The sequence below is a fragment of the Cebus imitator genome, unplaced genomic scaffold, assembly GCF_001604975.1.
Source record: "Cebus imitator isolate Cc_AM_T3 unplaced genomic scaffold, Cebus_imitator-1.0 Scaffold232, whole genome shotgun sequence".
In the NCBI taxonomy this organism is placed as follows: Eukaryota; Metazoa; Chordata; class Mammalia; order Primates; family Cebidae; genus Cebus; species Cebus imitator.
Genome location: NW_016107547.1, coordinates 1,687,832 through 1,708,489, shown reverse-complemented (window position 1 = coordinate 1,708,489; position 20,658 = coordinate 1,687,832). Strand labels below are relative to the sequence as shown.

The window sequence follows — 20,658 nt, the reverse complement described above, 5'->3', positions numbered from 1 at the left end:
CAAGAATCATAGGCAAAATACACAGCCTTCTTGGGGATGGACAGCTGCCTGTGAATGGATTCTGGGCAATGCTAATAGGTTATTTGTAAATTAAGCAATTTTTCTGTAAGTTGGTTGCTTCCATCCTCTAAAACATCCAAGGCACCTCCTCTGTGCTATGTTCGGGGTAAAGCAGACAGCCATTTCCACTGTGTGATTGGAGGTGTGTCAAGATGCGCCCCCTTACACACAAGTGCCATCTCCTCCAGCCCAGTACAAGCTTAAAATGCTATTATCAGAAAGGCATTCCTTGCCAAGCAGACTGCTCTAATTTGAAGGGGCAAGAATTTAACTCACTGTCAGCCACTATCACTTTACCACACAATAGCTCATTAGCCCCCAGCCATCTCTTTGGAAAGCAGACAAGGAGCCCTCAGAGGCAAGATTTAGGAAAGATTCTTGTGATGGGAGAAAGCATGGAGTCCCCAGGAGCCCTAAATTACCAGGGAAAAGTGGGTCCCAATGATAGGGGTGTAGGGAGAAAGAGCTATGGAGCAGGAAGCAGAAGGAACCCAAAGACAAGCTTGGTCCCTTTGCCAGGCCTGATCAGGTAAGTCCACTTGCACAAGCAATCTGAAGTCACAGTATTCTTTCTTCAGAGAAGTCTAATTAAAAAGACAGTAATTTCCAGTAGGAATCAGCATCATTAGATGCTTTCTTAGTCTAGAACTCAGAACTCTAGACTAGGTGTTTTTTTTGTTTGTTTGTTTGTTTTGAGACAGAGTCTGGCAGCGTCGCCAGGCGCCAGGCTGGAGTGCAGTGGCATGATCTCGGCTCACTGCAACCTCCGCCTCCTGGTTTCAAGTGTTTCTCCTGCCTCAGTCTCCCGAGTAGCTGAGACTACAGGTGCACACCACCAAGCCCAGCTAATTTTTATATTTATTAGTAGAGGCGGGGTTTCACCATGTTGGCCAGGATAGTCTCAATCTCTTGACCTCGTGATCCGACCACCTCGGCTTCCCAAAGTGCTGGGATTACAGGCGTGAGCCACCGCGCCCGGCCTAGACTAGATGTTTTTATTCTGAAAACACAGCTGCGACTGAGAACAGTATGTTAGAAAGTCAGACCCCATCACAAGTCAAATGGTGTCGACAGCCTCTAATAAGCTGGATAACCTGAATGGCAGCTCCTTGTCTTATCCTCAGTCATCTCGGAAAAAGCCTCCACTGCCATTCATTACCTTCTTCCTTCCACCAAAGTCCCAACTCCCAGCTTTCTCCCAGATGCCACGCATACAAGCTGATGCCATGGGCAGGCCTTTCAGGTTATACTCTCTTATTTAGCATCTTTGGAACAATGTAAGATTTCAAAAACTTTTAAGCAGACAATTTTTGTCATACTATGTGTTGCTTTAAAAGCTTTCTTCCTTTACAGTGTAATAATATGGCCAATTTCCTTAACTCCTGTTTTTCTTCCCCTCCCCCAAGCAATAATATCACAAATGAGCAGTTTGCAATCTGTTGGAAATAGTTCAGATGAAGTTCTTTTATCTTGGGGCCCACGAAAATGGTGTCTCAGTACTCAGAGACCTAATTTGGTTTTAGGCTTTTGACCAGATAGGTATCTGTTGGGCTGGCTTGCACTTAAGCAAGGAGGGAGAGAGGTAACAGTGCACATGAAATTAAATGTGGGGTCCTCCATTCATTGCAAATCCTCTCACCACACATACCCTTTGGAGTAGAAGCTCTCTGTTGCTAAGAGGCAACTGTTTAGTTGCCAATATAACTAAATCTGGTGGGGCCACACTAACTCCGGAATTGGTGTATTGGGCCAGGTCAGTTACCATAAAATGACAAGGCGAGCAATGCTGAGGAAACGAGACACAGCTAAGAAAGGCATGAGATATTGGGGAAGCTCTGAGAAAGGGGAGTTTGTTGGGGGAGGAGGTAACCTGTGGTGTAGGAAATGCCTGGTCGGCTGGCATCTCTGTGGGTGTCTCAGGTAATTTGGAGAGGGCATTGAAAGTGGGATAAGGATAAAGCTGGTCTGCTTCCTTCTTTTGCTGATGTCTAGGGCAGGGAGTTTGTCTGTCTGTTGCTTGTTTCTTCCACCCTCTTCTCCATTATCAGGGTGTTCCAGGTTCTTACAGGGCTTTTTCCTTGGCTGCCTTAGGAGAGGCCTGGCTCTGGGGACTGGCTGGGTTTTCTCAATTCTCCTGACTCATCCTGCAGACTCACTGTCCTCTCCAGTGACCTTCCGAAGGCCCTGAGCTCACAGCCTTGACTTTGCTGGCTCAGGGAGGTCTCTGATGAGGAGGAGTTTGCAGCTGACCTATGGTGCAGTTTTGTTGGCTTTGCAAGATCTGAACACTACTTGCGGGGGTGGGGGGAAGGCATTGCAGAAACATCCATGGTCCCTGTCAGCACCTTTTGCCCTTTAGCAGCATCACATAGTACTAAAAGGCTACTTGAGGAGTTACACGTTAGTAATGAAGTGCAATTGTCCAGTGGATTCTAGGCTGACCGGCTGGGACTAGACCAGACCTTTGAACACCACTTCTGTTTTCCTTGGAGACGAGGTATTTAGTCCATGTACTTAATAGGTTATGGCACTTTATTGTAGTCTCTCCCTACACACTTTTCTGGAAGAAAATCAGGGGAAAAAAAACCGTGTTTGCTTAATAGAATTCCTTCCCCTACCACTCTTTTTCCTGTTTAGAAACAATATTTATGCTCTTTATAGATCCTTAATTATGATATTCCTTCTCCTCAGTGGTGGTGGTGGAAGCATAGGGTTAAATGGAAGGTATAAGAGATTGCTAGCCAAGTCTGCACTTCATCCTCTGGTCCTGCCCCTCAACCACTGCCTCCCACCCCCTCCATCGCTGAGAAGTGCCAACCTTGCCAATCCCCAAAACCCCACTAGGTATGAGCAGAGATGCAAGTGGAAAGGGGCACTGTAGTTGTTGCTTGTAGTTTGTCCAACTGACCCAAGAAACTGAAGAACCCAGTTGGGAGCAGTGCTAGGAAAGGAAAGGTTCTACGCAAGCATCACTGGAACCTCACGTCCCTTCCTTCTCACAACACAGCACACACAATTGCTAAAGAGGAGAAGAAATGTTAAAGTCACATTCCAATAAGGTTGACTGCTGATTGTCATGCAACTGTGATGGAATCGGTTTTGAAAAATAATGGCAAAAATCTCCAATTCTCTTGCCAAGTTGCTGAGGTAGGGGATGCTGGGAACTTGAGGTTCACTTATTTCAGTCTCACCTAAGCTTTTTTATGTTTGAGAAAAATCAACAGGAACCTGAGAAGAGAATGATATTAGCAAATGTATTTATCTGCATGTTTGATACTAAGTTTTCACTTATTTTCGTGTGCATTAGAGGTTTGCCGTCATCTGTGTTTTTCCTTCTAGAGGGCAGGGGTCAGCTCAGCTTACTGGCTTTGAAGGATATGTAGTACAGCACCAGGCACAAAGCACAGAGCAGCCTGTGACTGGGTTTGTGCTGGTTGCTGGAACCGAGCCCTGGAACTGCAGCCCTGGGTTAGGTCAGCAGTTGGCTTTTCCGGACAGATAAAGATGACATTGGGCGTCCTTGGATTCTCTGATTTAACTTAGCCATAATGCATTTTGCATTAGTTTGGCTTGCCTTTGTGACCAGCTGCATCTATCTCTCTGGCCCTCAGAAAAAGAGTTCACATTTTCTGACACACTAGGTATTTCACTAGTATGATATGAGCAACTTGGGGGCAGAACTTGCCTTTTCATCTCTGTGTACCCCAGTGAGTGTTGACTCCTACTTAGCAGAATTGAAGGGCTACTTCAGTATTGCGACATGGGGGTTCATTCAAGGAAACTACCCTCAGAAGACAGTAACTACATTAAAACGGACAGCAACATTTCCTGTCTTCCCTGAACTAATGATGCTGACATCATAGTGCTGTACTGTACCAGGGGAGGAAGGGAAAGAGAGAAGGAGAAAAGGAATGAACAGTTTGTGAACTTCATATTTGTAACAGAATATTTGTGTGTACTGCCTCATTTAGTTCTCACAGTGGCTCCCTGAGGTAGGGATGCTTGTTCTCTTTTTATAGATGAGAAAACTGAGTCAGAGAGGTAAAGTGGCTTTACTAAAGTCCTACAGTTTAGCAACTGGGAGAGCAGATCTGCCTGCCTATGTTCTCCTGTTATACCTTGAGGTGGCAGCAGAATTGGGTAGACAGTTTAGTGGGACTTGTTCTGTGCATTGTTCCTGGATCCCAGTTACGTAAGGGCAAGAATTTTCCCCTATAAACAGCCCAAGTTTTTTAGGCTAGTGAAATATCAATTGTCGAAATGTGGTCGCTTGGTAGTTTCCATTTAGGAATTTTTTTGTTGAATTTTCAGTCAACCTTGCCAGTGTAGCTATAAAAACTTCCCTCACTGTCACCTTTGGGACAACTGCTGATTGTCCTGGTATACCCTAGAGCAGTGTACCTAAGAATCCAGATTCCTGAAGCCCCCCCACCACAGACTTGGTTTCTTTAGGTCTGAGATAGGGCTCCTGACTTTGCCTTTTGATGCCACTGACAATACAGAGAAACACTGTTGCATAGCAGCACATCCTCAAAGTGTATGTCAGGTTTTCCTCATAAAAGGGACGTGTTGTTAGATTGGTTTTAGTAACTGAGTTAAGAAAAATAAATTGATTTCTTTCCTTCAAGGCCCTCTTGGAGCCCTTAATAGGTTCATGTGCATTATGAATGTTCAAGAGGAGGTTACAGTAGGCAAAATCATCTAGTGGGCCCTTTTAATCCAGGGAGTATTTTGTGTTGTAATAGGATCTGGTATACAGTAAGCACTCAACTAATTGCTATTTATTATGGAGACTACTATTCCCTGCTTTAGACTTGATTTCAACTGTGAGAAGGGAAATATAGTTCAACTTCATTATTTAGGGATAAATTGATGTAAGATCAGTCTTAATTAGGCTAAAGTCTGAGTTACAGAATGTTCTTAGATGCACATTGAACTTTATATAGGGACCTTTAAAGGCTAAGAGAGGGCTGCTGACATATTTTGCATATGGTCGTGCTGCAGATCCTATGTCCTGCTATAATGAATAGATGCAAAGAATGTGAACTGACCTTAACTCTCTGTTTGCCAGTAAGTGCTTCTAAAAACCTTTAAAGCTTATGTTAAGTAGGTTGCTAATATTACGTAATTAAATTAAAGGAGACTTTCCTTCTTTGAAAATAAATTCAGCTTATCTATGTCTGAGCATCCCAAATTCAGAACACTATGCTTGAGAGTTTTATTGCTTTTTGTAGTGATTCTCAAACTTTACTGTGCATAGAAGTGACCTGGGATACTTATTAAAATGGAGATTCCTAAGTTCCAATTTCAAGGCTTGGGCTTGGGGATCTGCAATTTTTAACAATTATTCCAAGGGATTTCAATGAGAAATGCTGATGGGTGTTTCTGTTTGGGGAGGCTATTAAAGCTTTCAGGCCATTGATTCTAGAGGGACTGGCTTCTGGTACTCAGGGGGAGATCTAATGGGATGGAAGAGATAACTCATTGTCTTAGAGAAAGCTGCCCTGCTGCATATGGACAAGTTTGGATGATTTTGCATTTAGTGTCTATTTTTTCCCTTTATTTGGCCTGAAAAGAATTTTGGAGATTGCCTTCAACCTGTTCCCTTTCTCTGCTCTTAAAGCTAAAAGTGATCGAATGCTGTAACCCTGTGTTCCACAGGATAAAAAGCTCTGTGTACAGAAAGTCACTGTTGGCACTGACACTGGGAGTAGCTTTCATGATTAAAGTTTTAATTCCAAGGAAACAATATGGAAATCATTCTTAAACTAAATTTATTTCCTGCCTTTTGCTGGTTTGATTTTTACTTCATAATGGAAAGAACCTGAACTGTAGAATCAAATCTATCTATATTAACATCCCAGCTCCGCCCTCAATAGCAGCATGACCTTGGGAAATTTTCTTAACTTCTTCGTATCCTTTTTCCCTTCATCTGTAAATATGTTTAAAAGTAACAACCTCATAAGGCTGATGGGAGAATTAAATGAGGCAACTTATGTAAAGTACTTGGCTCAGTTCCTGGCACATGGTAGGTGCTCACTAAATATTAATACTCTATCATACGAAAAAACCAATGCAATTCTACACCTAGGTCATTTTGTCTTAGCAAAAGATCCTGTAGACCAGCAGTACTCAACGTTTTTGACACCAGAGACTGGTTTCATGGAAGACAATTTTTCTGTGGACCGTCCATGGGGAGGTGGGGAAAGAGTTCAGGATGGAACTGTTCCACCTTAGATCATCAGGCGTTAGTTAGATTCTCATGAGGAGCACACAGTCTAGCTCCCTCACATGTGCAGTTCGCAATAGAGTTTGCATTCTTATGAGACTCTAATGGCACCACTGATCTGACAAGAGGCAGAGCTCAGGCGGCAATGCAAGCTCATGGCTCACCTGCCATGCAGCCTGGTTCCTAACAGGCCATGAAATGGTACCGGGGTTGGGGTCTCCTGCTGTAGACACTCGCACTCCTCTAGGTCTTGGTGTACTTGTTTGTAAAATGGGGCTAACAATAGTACCCATGGCATAGGTTTGCTGAATAGATTTAAGTGACATAATATATGTAAAAGCATTTAGCAAATGCCTAGCATTTGTTATTATTACCAATATTATCATTACTCATCATTTTCTCCTTGATACTACCAAAACTGCAAAATGAATAGAACAAATGGTGTTGCTTTGGATGAAAGGCTGTCAGGATGATTTATTGTTTTTATAAAATGTTATAAGTAATTATTAATTTGTGCCTGAAACCTAAACTCTTTGTCACCCACACATTACCTAGAGTTCTTGATAGGTAAATTGGCATTTTGTTGAACCCATTGAAGCCTGAGGTTGTGACAATGCCATATAGTAAATTTTTCAGATACTACTCTCAGGGTAATATCTTAAAAACCCCAAAGATGAAGATGCTTCTAGAGAAGTAAACATTCTGATCTTCAAAATGAGATACCACAATATTACTTTTAAGGGCAGAAAGTTGGGATTTCTGATTTGAAAATAAAAGGCAAGTTGTCAAGAATATTTGAGTTTGCAATCTCAAGGTAGGATTTTTAAAGCATTTTATATAACAATTCTGACAATGTTTACTCACTTGAAAAATAATCTACGTTGTTTCTTTTCCCAGAGACCTTAGCATCAGTTGCTTTACCTATAGCAAACTTTCACGGTCCTGTCATTCCAAAGATGGTGACTTCATACTTAACGATGTGAAGTTTTCCAGGGCAGTGCTGAACCATCAATGAAAGATAACTTTATGCACAATATATTTTTAGTCATGAGTAAATTTTATTTTATTCTAACTCTTAAAAATTGGTAAACCTTATATGGCATATTTAGTGGTTCTCTAGTATCTTGAATACCCAGGTCTATCAATTTGAATGCTCTAGTCCTTGACAATGCTCAATAACAACACTATATGACACAATAAAAATCAGCCCATCAGGCTGACTTTGAGAAGCACTTAGGTCATATGTGGAGTACATGTGCATGTATGAGAGAGAGAAAAATGGATAGGAAGAGGGAGAAAGAGAGGAAGAAAGAGCGAGAGTGGCAGCCAGCCATTGTCATGTTTTGTATAAATTAACAGTTATTGAATTTTTGACAGAGATTTTGGGGATTATTGACTCAGCCACTGACTCTTACAACTTTGGATAAGTCACTGAATTTCTCCCGTTAGAGGAAGGATGATAGTATATCATGGCTTGTTAAGACACTGGCATGTTTATATTCCATGGATCAAAAGAGCACCTTTGTGTGCAACGTCTTTCAAATTCATATATTCTTTGGTGATAAATTAGAAAACAAAATCTTAGCTACTTTTTTAATGTGTCTTGCATTGGGATCAGCTTAAGGATACTAATCCCCACTCTTGACTAGTTTCCTTAGCAGGGGCAGGCATTTTCTACTCTGTACACAAACAGTTTACTTTTTCTGACATTCTCATTACTGGCATATATTTATTGTATACTCCATGGGCTCAATAATTACATCACTGCCTTTTAATTGGGAGAAGGGAAACTTCTTTTTTTTTCTCTTTTTGAGATGGAGTCTCCAGCCTGGGCTGGAGTGCAATGGCACAATCTTGGCTTGCTGCAACCTCTGCCTCCTGGGTTCATGCGATCCTCCTGCCTCAGCCTCCCAAGTAGCTGGGATTACAGGTGCACACCACCACACCCAGCTAATTTTTTGTATTTTTAGTAAAGATGGGGTTTCACTATGTTGGCCAGGCTGGTCTCGAACTCCTGACCTCGTGATCCGCCCGCCTTAGTCTCCCAAAGTGCTGGGATTACAGGCGTGAGCCACTCCGCCCAGGGGGGAAACTTCTTATTCAGTGGATTTGTGGGGGATGGCTTGTAAGTACTGATAACCAGTCTTTTGCCCTGGGGTCTCAGGCAACTCTTGGCAGTATCATATATAACACCTGAAGTATGGGTGAAGGAAAAGAAGTATCAATAGAAATTGTGTTGTTTTACATTTTTTTGAGTGTCTTTAAGTGATGTTATGTTACATAGAGACACACAAGGGTTCACCAAATTACTATAGTCTATTTCTGCATAACATATGAATTCAGTATTAAGCTGTCAAATATATTATTTGTGACCCTTTGTTGATGACAATGGTGAATTCTGGCTCTCATGGTTGGTCATAATACCTTTACTTGGCTGAAAAGGTTGTTGTTTCATTTTCTAAATATCCAAATTAAATGGAACAGGACGAAGGATTTTTGATCCATATACATTTTTGAAGGACTAATATTAAGCATAAGCAACAGGATATTGTTCTAAAATGTATCTTACATCTATTTTAGAGATAGGAACAGTGTAGTGTCTAGGTATTTCAAATATGCATACTCTTAGATAAAGAAGAAAAGCAAGCATATATTAAACATGTAAAAATTAGCAAAGGCCCAACCTTATGAAGTTCAGACACTTAAATCCATTACTGCAACACAAGTAGACAGGAGTAGCTACAAAACCTCCAACATTAAAAACACGATAACATGTTAAAATCAAATAACTCACTGACATTCAGAGCCATAGAATGTTTCATATGAAAGGGACATTAGTTATTACCCTGTTTAAACTCTTCATTTTACTGAGGAAGAAACTCATGTCCAGAAAGAAGGAGAAGATTTTTGCCTACTGTTACAGGCAAAAAGGGAATTAAATGGAAAATCAGAGGAGAATCAAGAAAGTGAAGTGTCAGCAGAAGCTAAGGCAAGAGAGACTTTGAGTGGATAAAACCACTGTGTCAAACACACCAAAGAGATTGACGAAGATAAACAATTGAAAAACAGCTCCTGGATTTGGCAAGAACATCACTGGTGAACTCAAATGAGAAATGTTGGTAGATTAGTGAGAATAGAAACAGAGTGTAGGAGTTAGGAACAAAATGTGGGATAGGAAATAAAGGCAACTCACACAAATCTCAGATTAGAGGATTTAGGAAGCAAAAGGAGGAGGATGGCATAAAAAAGGAGCAGGTTGAAACTTTTTTTTTTTTTTTTATAGGGAGTTTTGAGCATGGTTTTGAAAAGGAAGAAACGGAATGCTGGACCCCAAACTTTCATGTTTCTATGACAGAAAATAATGAATCATGGAGTTGATGAGCCTCTCCAAACCAACATCACCTACTAGACAGAAAAATGAAAAAACCCACAGCAAGACCCAACTCCAAACTGGACAGCATTTAAGCTAGTAATAGTGTAGAAGTCGGGGGCTTCAAGGCTGTTTAACAGTATGTTCAGAGGCAACCCCTAATCTATCTGTCATTATTTTTGACAACTATACGGACTCAGTCCCTCCCCGACATAACCTGAAATTCATACTGAAATCTTACCATTCTGTTTGTTAACCTTTTTCTCCCATAGTAAAATTGAAATATACCTTGGGAATATTTTTCAAAAAGCCACCATGCATATTTACTCCTGGTTGGAGCTAATTAATTAGGGAACCTAACTTGAAGTCCTATTAACTGGGCTAAATTGGGACAGGCTTGAAAATAGGAACTCCTCTGAAATTATGAGCATGGAGCTAATCTCTTTGTGCTTACAAATCTCGATCAAAGTCTAGGTGGGCATTTCAGTTGCTTGACACTTGATATTCTGGCTGGCACTTGAATCAGTTGTTTAGTTATCTGCATAGATGAGTAAGATAGTTGAAAGTTGTACTGGTGGCTGCAGACCTGGTCAGCAGTATTATGCATACGAGTGTTACACAGAAATAACCAAGAATAGACACATCAAAGGTCATCAGACTATGACAGCATTGGAGATTTGGGGTTGAAAACGTACTTAAATCAAGCATGCTGTCATTATGCCTTTGAATGATTATCTCATTTAATTATCAACAGCCTTATGTAGTAGATATTATTATCCCTGTGTTACAGTTTGGGAAATTTAGATTCAGGGAGATTGAGACTTACATAAGGTAATATGGTTAGTTACGTGGCAGAGTTGAGCTATAAACTCAAGTCTGACTCCAGGTTGTTACACATTCTATTACACTATCAATTTAGGGCCTCCACCGTTGCTGTCTTCCCTTTCTATATAATTTTTACTTCTCACTGAAACCTGTATCACTCTCTTTGAGAATTCCATGCCTGTGGGCTCCTTTCCTATTGAAATCTGCTTTTGTGATAGGATCTGCTATAGAGTTGCATGCTTTGCATTATGAATTTAGGCAGTGCCACCTCTTCAAAGGGAATTTTTATCATATATTTTCAGTGTAGAATGAAAGTCCCTCTGTTAAAGAAGCTCTGGTGCCAGTGAGCAGGGGTGAGAGCTATTTGGGAACAGGAGTCAAAGGCTCCATCCCAGGACCTGTGGCATCCAGCCAGGTAAGCAGCACCTCTTCTGCCTGTGTATACACAGGCTTTATAAAGCAGGCTACTTAGACTAGTGGTGTTTGAAGAAAGGTAGTCCACCCCTGAGGGGAGGTGGGAAAAGATGACCTTTGAGGTCCTTTATATCCCAGAGATTCAATCAGCCTATGATTCAGTGACTCAGAGGGGTGAGCAATTATCCAGTGATATCAATTGGGAGAGATCAGGCCAAAAAGAAATCTACTTTCTGACTTCAATGGTTTGAATTGCCTCCTTGGAAACACCCCAAAATAGCTCAAATCTTTGCTTCATTTGGTCTAATCATCCTCTGAGTTTCCTTGTTTCTGTGGGGAGAATCATGTTTCATTAAAAAGCGGTGGTTGGGGGAGGTGGCTAAAATCAGAAATTATTTAATATTAGAAAGGCCCTTACAGGATCTCTTGATTTTACAAAGGATCTAACTAAAACCCAGAGAAGGCATGGTTTGTTAGATACAGAGTTGGGGCTGGAACCCAGGACAACTGGCTCCCAGCCCAGGGTTCTGTTTAACCTTTCCTGCTGTCTGGTAATATTCTTTTCAAAACTCATATTTTCATTTAGTCCCAGGTAAGACCAGAAAAATACAACCACCAATGTGAGGTTTAGCAAGGGAAATGACTGCCTCTCTACTCGGTCCCTTCCTGCTGGGGGCTCTTCTTTTGAACAACTTGATACCCCAATAAATTTATCCTGGGATGCATATATTTAATTAGAGATGACCATCTTCCATTGTCTGCTTTTCCAGTTGAGGTGGCTTCTGAGCAGCAGGAGGAAGGCTGGTCTTCAATAGTGTTTGGTTTGTGTGTTGGCCCTACCTGTAGGGAGGAAGAAGTACTGAGTTTGAAGCTGGGTGACCTGATCTGTTGTGTCCCAGGAGGGAGTTCCTACCTACTTGAATGGTTCAGATTGTGGGCTTTGGAGGCCTTACCCCTTTTGGTCTTCTCTTGTCGGAACTGTTGGGTGGACGGGTCCTTGGCCTTGAGACGACCTAATGACTAGCACACTACCTCTCACCTGAAAACTCAGGCTTTTCTCCTGCCTGCCTGCCTGCTGCTTCAGCTTAATTTACGTGACTCACCTTAATCTTAATGGTGGCGACACATGCAAATAGCACATGCATTTAACCAGGAACAAGTCCCACTGAAGTAGAAGCCTGATTTTTACACAGCAGTTTCAGCAGAGAGAATCTCCTTTGCCGAATCGGAAAGAAAACTATAGCTTGCTGGCTGGGCGCGGTGGCTCATGCCTATAAACCCAGCACTTTGGGAGGCTGAGGCGGGCAGATCACAAGGTCAGGGTTTCAAGACCAGCCTGGCCAACATGGTGAAACCCTGTCTCTACCAAAGAAAAAATACAAAAATTAGCTGGGCATGGTGGTATGTACCTGTAATCCCAGCTACTTGGGAGGCTGAGGCAGGAGAATTGCTTGAACCCGGGACCTAGGAGATGGAGGTTGCAGTGAGCCGAGATCACACCACTGCACTCCAGCCTGGGCTACAGAGCGATACTCTGTCTCAAAAAAAAAAAAAAAAAAAAAGAAAGGAAAACAATACCGTACTTTGGAATTTGGGCCGTTTCAGCACGGTATAGAATGGTGTGGTGGTTAAAAGAGAAGGTGCCGGAGCCAGGCTATGTTCTTCTCTAGCTCTGTCACTTACCAGTTATGTGGCTAGGTAAGTGACTTAACTTCTCTATGCCCCAGATTCCTCATCTGTGAAATAGACCTAAGCCACAGAATTTTGATGATTGAAATAATAAATAAATGTAAATAACTTAGAAGGATGGCTGGTATGTAAGATGCACTATGATAGCTCTTATTATTTTCAGTACTATTCCTAGCAGTATCTACAAAGCAATCATAAAAAGAACAAATGAAAGGCATGGTCTTCTGCAGTCAGTTGAAACTGCTGCTCTTTAGGTTCATAGATTTTTTTTTTTTTTTTTTGCAAATCATAACTGAGGTAATTTTCCTCCACCATGTCTGTTAACATCACCATGGTCCCTTCTTCTCTAAATTGAAGTTAAAATTTTGTCTTGCATAGATAATCTTGCAGACACATACATTTTCCCCAAAGAGGGGAAAAGTCCCATTGCTGCAACAGAAATGAATACTGTGCTGAGTACATAGAAAGTGAAGGGCCCTTGTAAATAAAGTAGCAAATTAGCAGTGATTTTGCCAGCAGTTTTAAAACAAATGGATTGAAAGAGATTTCAATAACTACATGCCTAACTTAGAGCTGCGCTTGAAGCATTTAGTAAATGTGTCATTTCAGTATTGAAAACAGCATCTAATCAAAGGATGTTTATAATTAGACATCATATATAATATCTCTGAAAATTATGTTCCACCAGGTGAGAGGCCATTTCCTGGAACACTGAAATCCACTGTTTGTTAGGCCTTTGTTATTATTAAAAAGAACAGGTTGGGGGTACCAAGAGAGACTCAGATAAATGAAAGTGCTTAATTTTAATTAGAGGGGGGAAAAAAAGCCACACACAATATGGGTAGCCTGTATGGAGAACCTTGTGCCAGTAAAACCTGCATCCAAAGGTATGACTCTATATTAATTTAAATCAGACAGACATTGGCACTGCGTTCTTTTATTTTTCATTAACATTTTGATTTAGAACAACAGATTGCTGCAGTGAGGGGACAAGATCGGCAGCCAGTGAGCCATCTGCTGAGCATCTCACTGACGACTCTACTAGCAAAAGAAGCCGGTGACTATGGAATATATGCAAGAGAGACACACACCATTAGCTAAGTGACAGGATAAAAGATGGGAAACTTTGCCGGGTCAGAGGAGACAGAGATGGAGAAGGCAAAGCACAGCCTATTCTGATTGGAATTTGAAAAGATCCAAGTACTTGCAGCAGGCCAATAGGATGCCATTCTATGGAGGATTTGCTTGTAGTGTTATTTTTTCCCTTTGAAATTACAGGTGGTACAAGGAAAGAGAAGTGACAGGATAAACACACAAAAATTTGCCATGCTTCTTACTAGGTTATGTTTTCCAGATCAGTAAACATTTACCCCTTTAGACATCTTGAACCATTTGAGATAGAAATCTTTCTAAAGTGGAATCTCTCCCAGCTACCATACTTTTAAACACAGTAAAGCACTGGCATACCAAGGGGGGAGCAGTAGGAGTGGTCTGTCTGGGGTGCAAACAATAAGAGGGTGTGTAGTGTGTAGAGAACTTAAAGACCGTAATAAACTGTCTACTTGCTTTTTTATTATTATGCACAGGCATTTCTAAATATCAGTGGAAAAATACTCTTCCTCCCAGCTGGGATGGACCTCATATATCACCCCTTCCCCATAGTATACCAGTGCAGTAGAATGAATGGAATTCAATTTTCTATGGATGATTCAGGGTCTTCACTGGGAACTCCAACTCCAGTACCGAGTTTGTTGTCCATGAGGCTACTCGGCCTCTTAGGCCTATTTTCCCCTACATGAAATAATCCCAGACTGTGGTGCTTTTGTAGTTGGTGATTCTGCATAGTGTTCTCTTACTGTCAGCTGTCACATTTTAGTATGGCTGCTTCTAGGAGTGCTTCATTTCTAATATGCTGTCTATCTTCAGTAACCTAGGAAGTACTGAGCATTGTCAGCTACAGTGGGAAAAGATATAGAAGGGCTATGAATTAGATAGAAAATTAAAAGCACAGTAATCTGTATCTTCTGCATAATAAGGTGTGGAGGTGTTTGATGCATTGTAGAAGTTTTTTCTTCAAAAATGGTTAAAATAAAAATAGCACTTTCATTGCTGAAAGACGTGTGCTTCAAATATCTGGAAAATTAGCTTAGGTGGAACCACTCGTTCCCTTACAATGCTAAATGGAAACAGCATGTTGCATGGAAGGAGCACAAGATTAGACTTAGGTTTGAATCTCACCCCAGCCACTTACTGGGAACAACACTTTAACTCCTCTGAGCCCATTTCTTTAAACAGTAAAATGAGTATAGTAATAATATCAGCCTTACCTACCTTATTGTATATTAGATTTTCTACCAGCCTTCATTCATTGATGCTCCCAGTAAAGCGCCACTGACCACTGCAAGTCACCATCTCTCACCCTCCTTCACACTGGACCTGGTGCACACCTTTAGGGATCATCTCTATCTCTTTACCTCCTTACATGATCCACTAAACTCTTAAGCCACATTTATGTTCATGCATGTTCCCAATTAATTACTGAGGTCTTTCCACCAAAGATTGAGGGCTTCTTACTCAAAAAAGCCTAAGAAGACAAATTACCTTTAGGCAACCTGTGTAAGATGAGCTATGGGATTTCCAGGTCAAAGTTGACATTCATGATAATAATCAACTGGAAGTACATTAAGAAAAGTTAATTCTTTATAATATTGATTTCCATTTCCCCCTCAACTCCCAAACATACACCAACACAACTGAAAGCAGGATTTGAGGAATAAATTAATGTTCCTTTGTTAGCTTAGCTTGATATTTCATCAACTTTGGTCCTGTCCCATTTCAGCTTCATCTTTTTATTTCCAGAGGGCAGTTCCTTCTCTCTAAAATGGGTCTCTAAAATGGGTTTGGGTTTGGGCTCAACCTGCAATTTCATAGCTTCACACACCCAGGCTGAACTTCTTTCTTTGTTCTCCCTCCATGATGCTCACTCAGTTGAGAACCCAAGAAGGGAGGAGGTAGTGGTGACTTTTGATCTTGTTCTCATCTTACAGTTCACCTGTAACACCTTGAACAGGAAAGGTAAAATATTGCTCAGCACTATGAATGGATGAGCCACATCAAGGGGTCACCTTTTGGAACTTCCCTTTCTGTCAGCTTCCCTGCAGGATCCCCATAGGCTACACTGGTTCCATGAGGAGGTCAAAGTAGCACTCGTCTAAGTAGTGTGATTTGCAGGTTATTGAAAAATTAAATGCCACCCACCAGAAATAGTTCTCTCATTGGCTTGTGCAGTTTCGAGAATGTCTGATAAACTGTAAATATGCCATTATAGTTATCAAAACGTGGGGGCCCTGAGACTCCAAATAATTTGCCACAACTTAAAAGCTGAGCCTTGATTATTGGCTCAATATTTGTCGATTTACTGGTTTTAAGTTTTAAATCAATGTCTATTTAGCGAAGAACAGAAAAAGATGCCCCCTGGTGGCAGCATTTACTATATGCCAGGCGTTATGCTGAGCATTTGATGTGAATTCTGTCATTGATCCTGACAATCACCCTAGAAGGGAGACAGTATTATCACTGTAATTCTATAGATGAGGTAATTTCTGTAGATGAGCAGAGAGTAGTTAAGTAACTTGCTGAAGGTCACATAGCTGGAAGTGGCAGAACTAGAATTCTAACCCAGGCCAGCTCTAACTTTAAAGCCTGTGCAATACTGCCTCTAATATTGGAGCCCAAACTTGCTCCAACCTTGCTATCACACTGAGCAAAACACAACCCCTGTGTCTAACCTGTTCTACCTCCTTACAAGGCAACTGGGAGCTTGAGGAGTGGGGGAACAGACCATGAGATGTAAATTTCAGAGCATGGGTGTCTGCTGTGGAGGGCAGATTTGAAGGAGACATCTGGTAGGATCTGGGGCATTTTTCAAACATCTCAAACACCCTGAGCTCCTGAGGAAGGGAGGGCAAGGAAAGATGCAGGAACCCCCCCAAACCCTCCAAGGGAACCCTATGATATCTTTTGAATTAAACATAGTTGAAGCTAGCTAGAAAGGACCTTGGAAGTCACCTAGTCTAATTCTCTTTTTGACAAATGGGAAAAAGTAAGGCCTAAAGAGTGGGCAGTCACATAGCTAGTTAGTAGCAGCAGGGCAAAGGCAGAAAATCTAGGGCTTTTTCTTCTATAATGCATTGCTTCCCTTATATGTATTGAAGAATTTAACTCTGAGCAAGCCAGAGATTTTAGCATCTCCGTTTGAGCCAAGCAGCCCTAAATACCACATCTTTATTATTTTCTAGCTTAATTGGAAAACACAATTACAGTTCTGAGACCATGTATATCTTCAGGACTCATTCACTGATGCTGTCGGAGGATCTGCTTGTCCTCACTAATTTTGAGCTCAGAGATTTAACATGTCCCCAAACAGCCTCGTTTCCTTTAATAACCTATCATTGCCTTAATAGTCATAAATGTATTGAACCTTATCTGACAGCATTTATATTCTCAGCTGGCACCAACTCTGGGCTAAGGGGTTCCATATGTTTTCTTCCCACTGTGTAAAGTAGGCTTGACTTTGGCCCGGAATTTGTTCCTTTCAAGCTTCCAGAGTGGGGAGATCCTTTTTGTGGCATTACAGGGCTTAGTGAACAAGATTCTTTCCCCTTTCCTTCCACCTTGCTGATTTCAAACTATGGGCACTTACCCCAGACACAACAGGCCCAATTTTGGTGGGCCCCATCTGGTGAACATTTTAGGTGCAGCAGCCCATGATCTTTGCAGCATGGCAGAGCTGTCCAATTGTTTTCCCTGATGCTTCCTGGCCAAGGCAGGTAGTCCCTCTCAGCAGGAGCTGTGGGGATGACGAGGTGAGGGCAAGCTGCTTCTGGCCATAGGTTTCCTTCAGCTGAAGGGCAGAAAGGGGGCACTTCAAGATTGAGGGCAGAGGGTGACACTGTCCGGGCCACAGTGGCAGCTGAGGAAGGCAGCCAAAGTTCTGGAGCTAAGACTAGTGAGACCACATTTGAGTTTATTGTATTAACACATTTCACACTACATTTCTTAATGGGATGCCTTGTTGGATGACATTTTTAGTCACCTTTAGAGCTGGCTGTTGAAAAACTCCTTTCTTGTTTCTTTTAAAAATAACCTTCCGTGCTGTTGAAGTTGAAAAGGTTGTCAGATGGAAATGTTTATGTGCTCTCATCTCAGCTAAAAAAATGTAAAGATGAAAGTATCCAACACATATATTTACTGAGTACCTGGCGGGATATAATTCAGGGAATGCGGCGATATCTGAGCTGCCGTCAGTGATGCAGCCCTTACCTGACACGGGCTGTATGCATGGCAACATAAAATGAATAGTCCTCTGACTGTAATCAATTTACTTGAATCCAACAATTGGCGATTGTATTTTTTAGCAACTGATAATTTCATCTACTATACCAAGTTTTCCCAAAACACATAACTGAGGGCTGACTGCAAAGATAAATATTAACAATCAAAGAAAGACCATGAGCTGCAATGGTCATTGCCGGGGATGACAGCAATCTCTTGGGAATCTGGCCAAGTCTGAGGTCATTCGCCACGACTGAATCCTCCCCCGACCCATCACCTTCCTGCACCTTTACTTTCCCTCACCTGGAATGAAGTTGGTAAAAATACAATAGAGCTATGCTATATGTGATTTATCCTTGTGATAAAACCCCAGATAATCAGTTAGTACCAACAGGGATTCCACAAATAATGATGTTTTTTTCTTTACTACCTTTTCTGATGAAGGTCAACAAATAAGGTCTGCAGTGATTGCTTTAGGAATGTATTTGGTAAATCAAGATACATGAATTCTAGTTTCATTTCTGTGACTGGCTCTGTGACTTTGAGCTCTCTCTTCTTTGAATCATTTTTCTTAAATATAGAATTAAGATGATGGGCTAGATGATCTCCAAGGTCCCTTTTGTCTATGACAGTCTGTATTTTCAATACAAGGGATTTTATTTTAAAAATATCTTCCCAGGCTCAGTGTACTCAGCCTAGTCTCCTGCACCCTCTGCATCTCCAGTCCTACCATACAGCAATCATGCTACATCTAACTTTATATACTTAACAATTATACTTTACTTCAAAGTTTTCAAAGGACTTTCACATTTATTCTCTCATTTGATCTTCATTATACCCCTATAAGCTATATAGCACAAGCATTGCTCTCTCCATTTTGTAGATGAAGAAACTGAGACACAGACTACTAAAATAACTCATGCAAGGTCATAGGGCTAGATAATAGCAGAGATAGAACAAGAACTCAAGTTTTTTGTCTTCAAATCTGCTGCTTTATTTCCCTTTGGCAAATGTAATAATAATGGCAACTAATATTTGTTAAGTGTTCACTTTCCACATATTGTATCTTTTAATTTTTACCACAGTGGATACTAATATTTCCTCCATTTGTCAGGCAGAAAAACTGAGGTTTAGAGGGGTTAAGCTCCTCACCCAAGGCTAGAAAGAGGTAGATCCAGGATTTGAACTCAGAGAGTCCGGCTTCTGATCTTAACTACCATTGCTATACCGCCTGTCGAGTTCTATAACATGTACTTTAAAGAGGATGAAAAGTCAAGTTCTCACTTTGGTTGTCCTACCTGGTGGAAGAATAATGATCATTCCAAAAAAGACCAGAACAACTAAAAGTCAGCAAATATTTATTACATATTTACTGTGTGTTCAGATCTGTGCTAGAATGCAGGTATTAGAGGAAGTTGAAGTGTAATTGTAAGCCTCAGTGATTTGGGAATCCACCTCAATGCATAACATTGTATAGTGGTTGTGTGTGTGTGTGTGTGTGTGTGTGTGTTTGTAAATAGGGCTTATATATATAGCAGGACTTATATATGTCTATATATCAGATATATAAATATATGTACATAGGGTAATGGTTTTATATATACATAGGTGTCATAAAATAACCATGATACAAAAACACAAATATTAAAAATCAAAATTTTAAAGAACACTTAAAGAGTCTGGACAAATGCTTCCAATATAACATAAAGTAAAAAGGCAGCATAGAAATCTCAACACATGTTAAAACTTAATTTTGGGTGATTTTTACTTTACTTGGGTGATTTTTCTTCTCTATATTTTTCAAGTTTTTTGTTTGTTGACAGTAAGCAGAAATTAATTTTACATTTTCACTTTTTATAATCATAAAAATATTTTCCACATTAAAAAAATCAGGTTGGAGTAATATGACTTCCTAGAGAAAATCTCTTATTAGACAATTAGAGAAAAAGAGATACCAGAAGGTAGTAAAGTAATAAAACCTGTGGTGTTGCTTTAGTACAGTTCTCTGATAGTAAGGCTGGAAAACATGGTGGAAAAGACCTCACTCTGAGAATCTGTCAGTCGAGATTCTCAGCTTACTTCTGCTACTAGGGAGCTGCATCACCTTTGGCAAATCTCTTCTCCTTTCTTGTTCTTATTTTCCTCATCCACAAAATGAGGTAATCAGATTAAAACAACTTGATCCAGTTCCAATGGTCTGTGATCTGTACTAGTACTTCAAGACCTTGTTTTGCTCATTTTTGACTGTAGATCAAAGGGTGGTAAATTATGACAAGTTAACATTGGCGGCACTAAATAGAAGATACGATTAACTGTGACCCCTGAAACTCATGTTTTATCATATTTTGAATTAACTTGCTGTGGATTTATTCTTCCTCTCTGCTACCTGTTTAAAACTGACAGTGTTGTCATTTTTATATATGTAATTGTGTAGCAGTGAAAGCTACGAGAATAAGGATTATGTTGGAAAGACATCTTAGAGAAGTGCCAAAAGTTGGAAAACCTGCATTATAATCCCAGCTCCATTATCAATTAGCTGTGTGACCTTGGGCTAGTCACTGAGCATCTCTGTTCCTCCTCTTCAGTTTTTTCATCTGAAAAAAAGATCGGTGATCACCCATGACAATATAGGAATGGGCTTGAATAGGAAATGAGAAGAGGAGATGATACTCATGGATTATAGGTACGCTGGGATAATAAGTTGCTAAAAATTACCTTTGGTCATAACCCAGGTTTT

The 20,658-nt window shown here is 40.7% G+C and overlaps 1 protein-coding gene across 8 annotated transcripts in view; it reads right to left on the bottom strand.

Annotated features, from left to right (window-relative positions):
• The window catches only part of GRIA3 (glutamate ionotropic receptor AMPA type subunit 3), a 316,886-nt gene that overhangs the window by 280,760 nt on the left and 15,468 nt on the right, over positions 1-20,658 (bottom strand). The window contains exons 3-4 of one of the 8 annotated variants that reach the window (XM_037727486.1): positions 17,290-17,436; positions 15,353-15,648 (exon numbers count right to left, since the gene is read on the bottom strand). The exons of the other annotated variants lie outside the window; for them this stretch is intronic. Coding sequence (XP_037583414.1) covers positions 15,629-15,648; positions 17,290-17,436 — 167 coding nt within the window. The 3' untranslated portion in view covers positions 15,353-15,628. Of the gene's footprint in view, positions 1-15,352; positions 15,649-17,289; positions 17,437-20,658 lie in introns of those variants that run through there. 8 annotated transcript variants of the gene reach the window in all.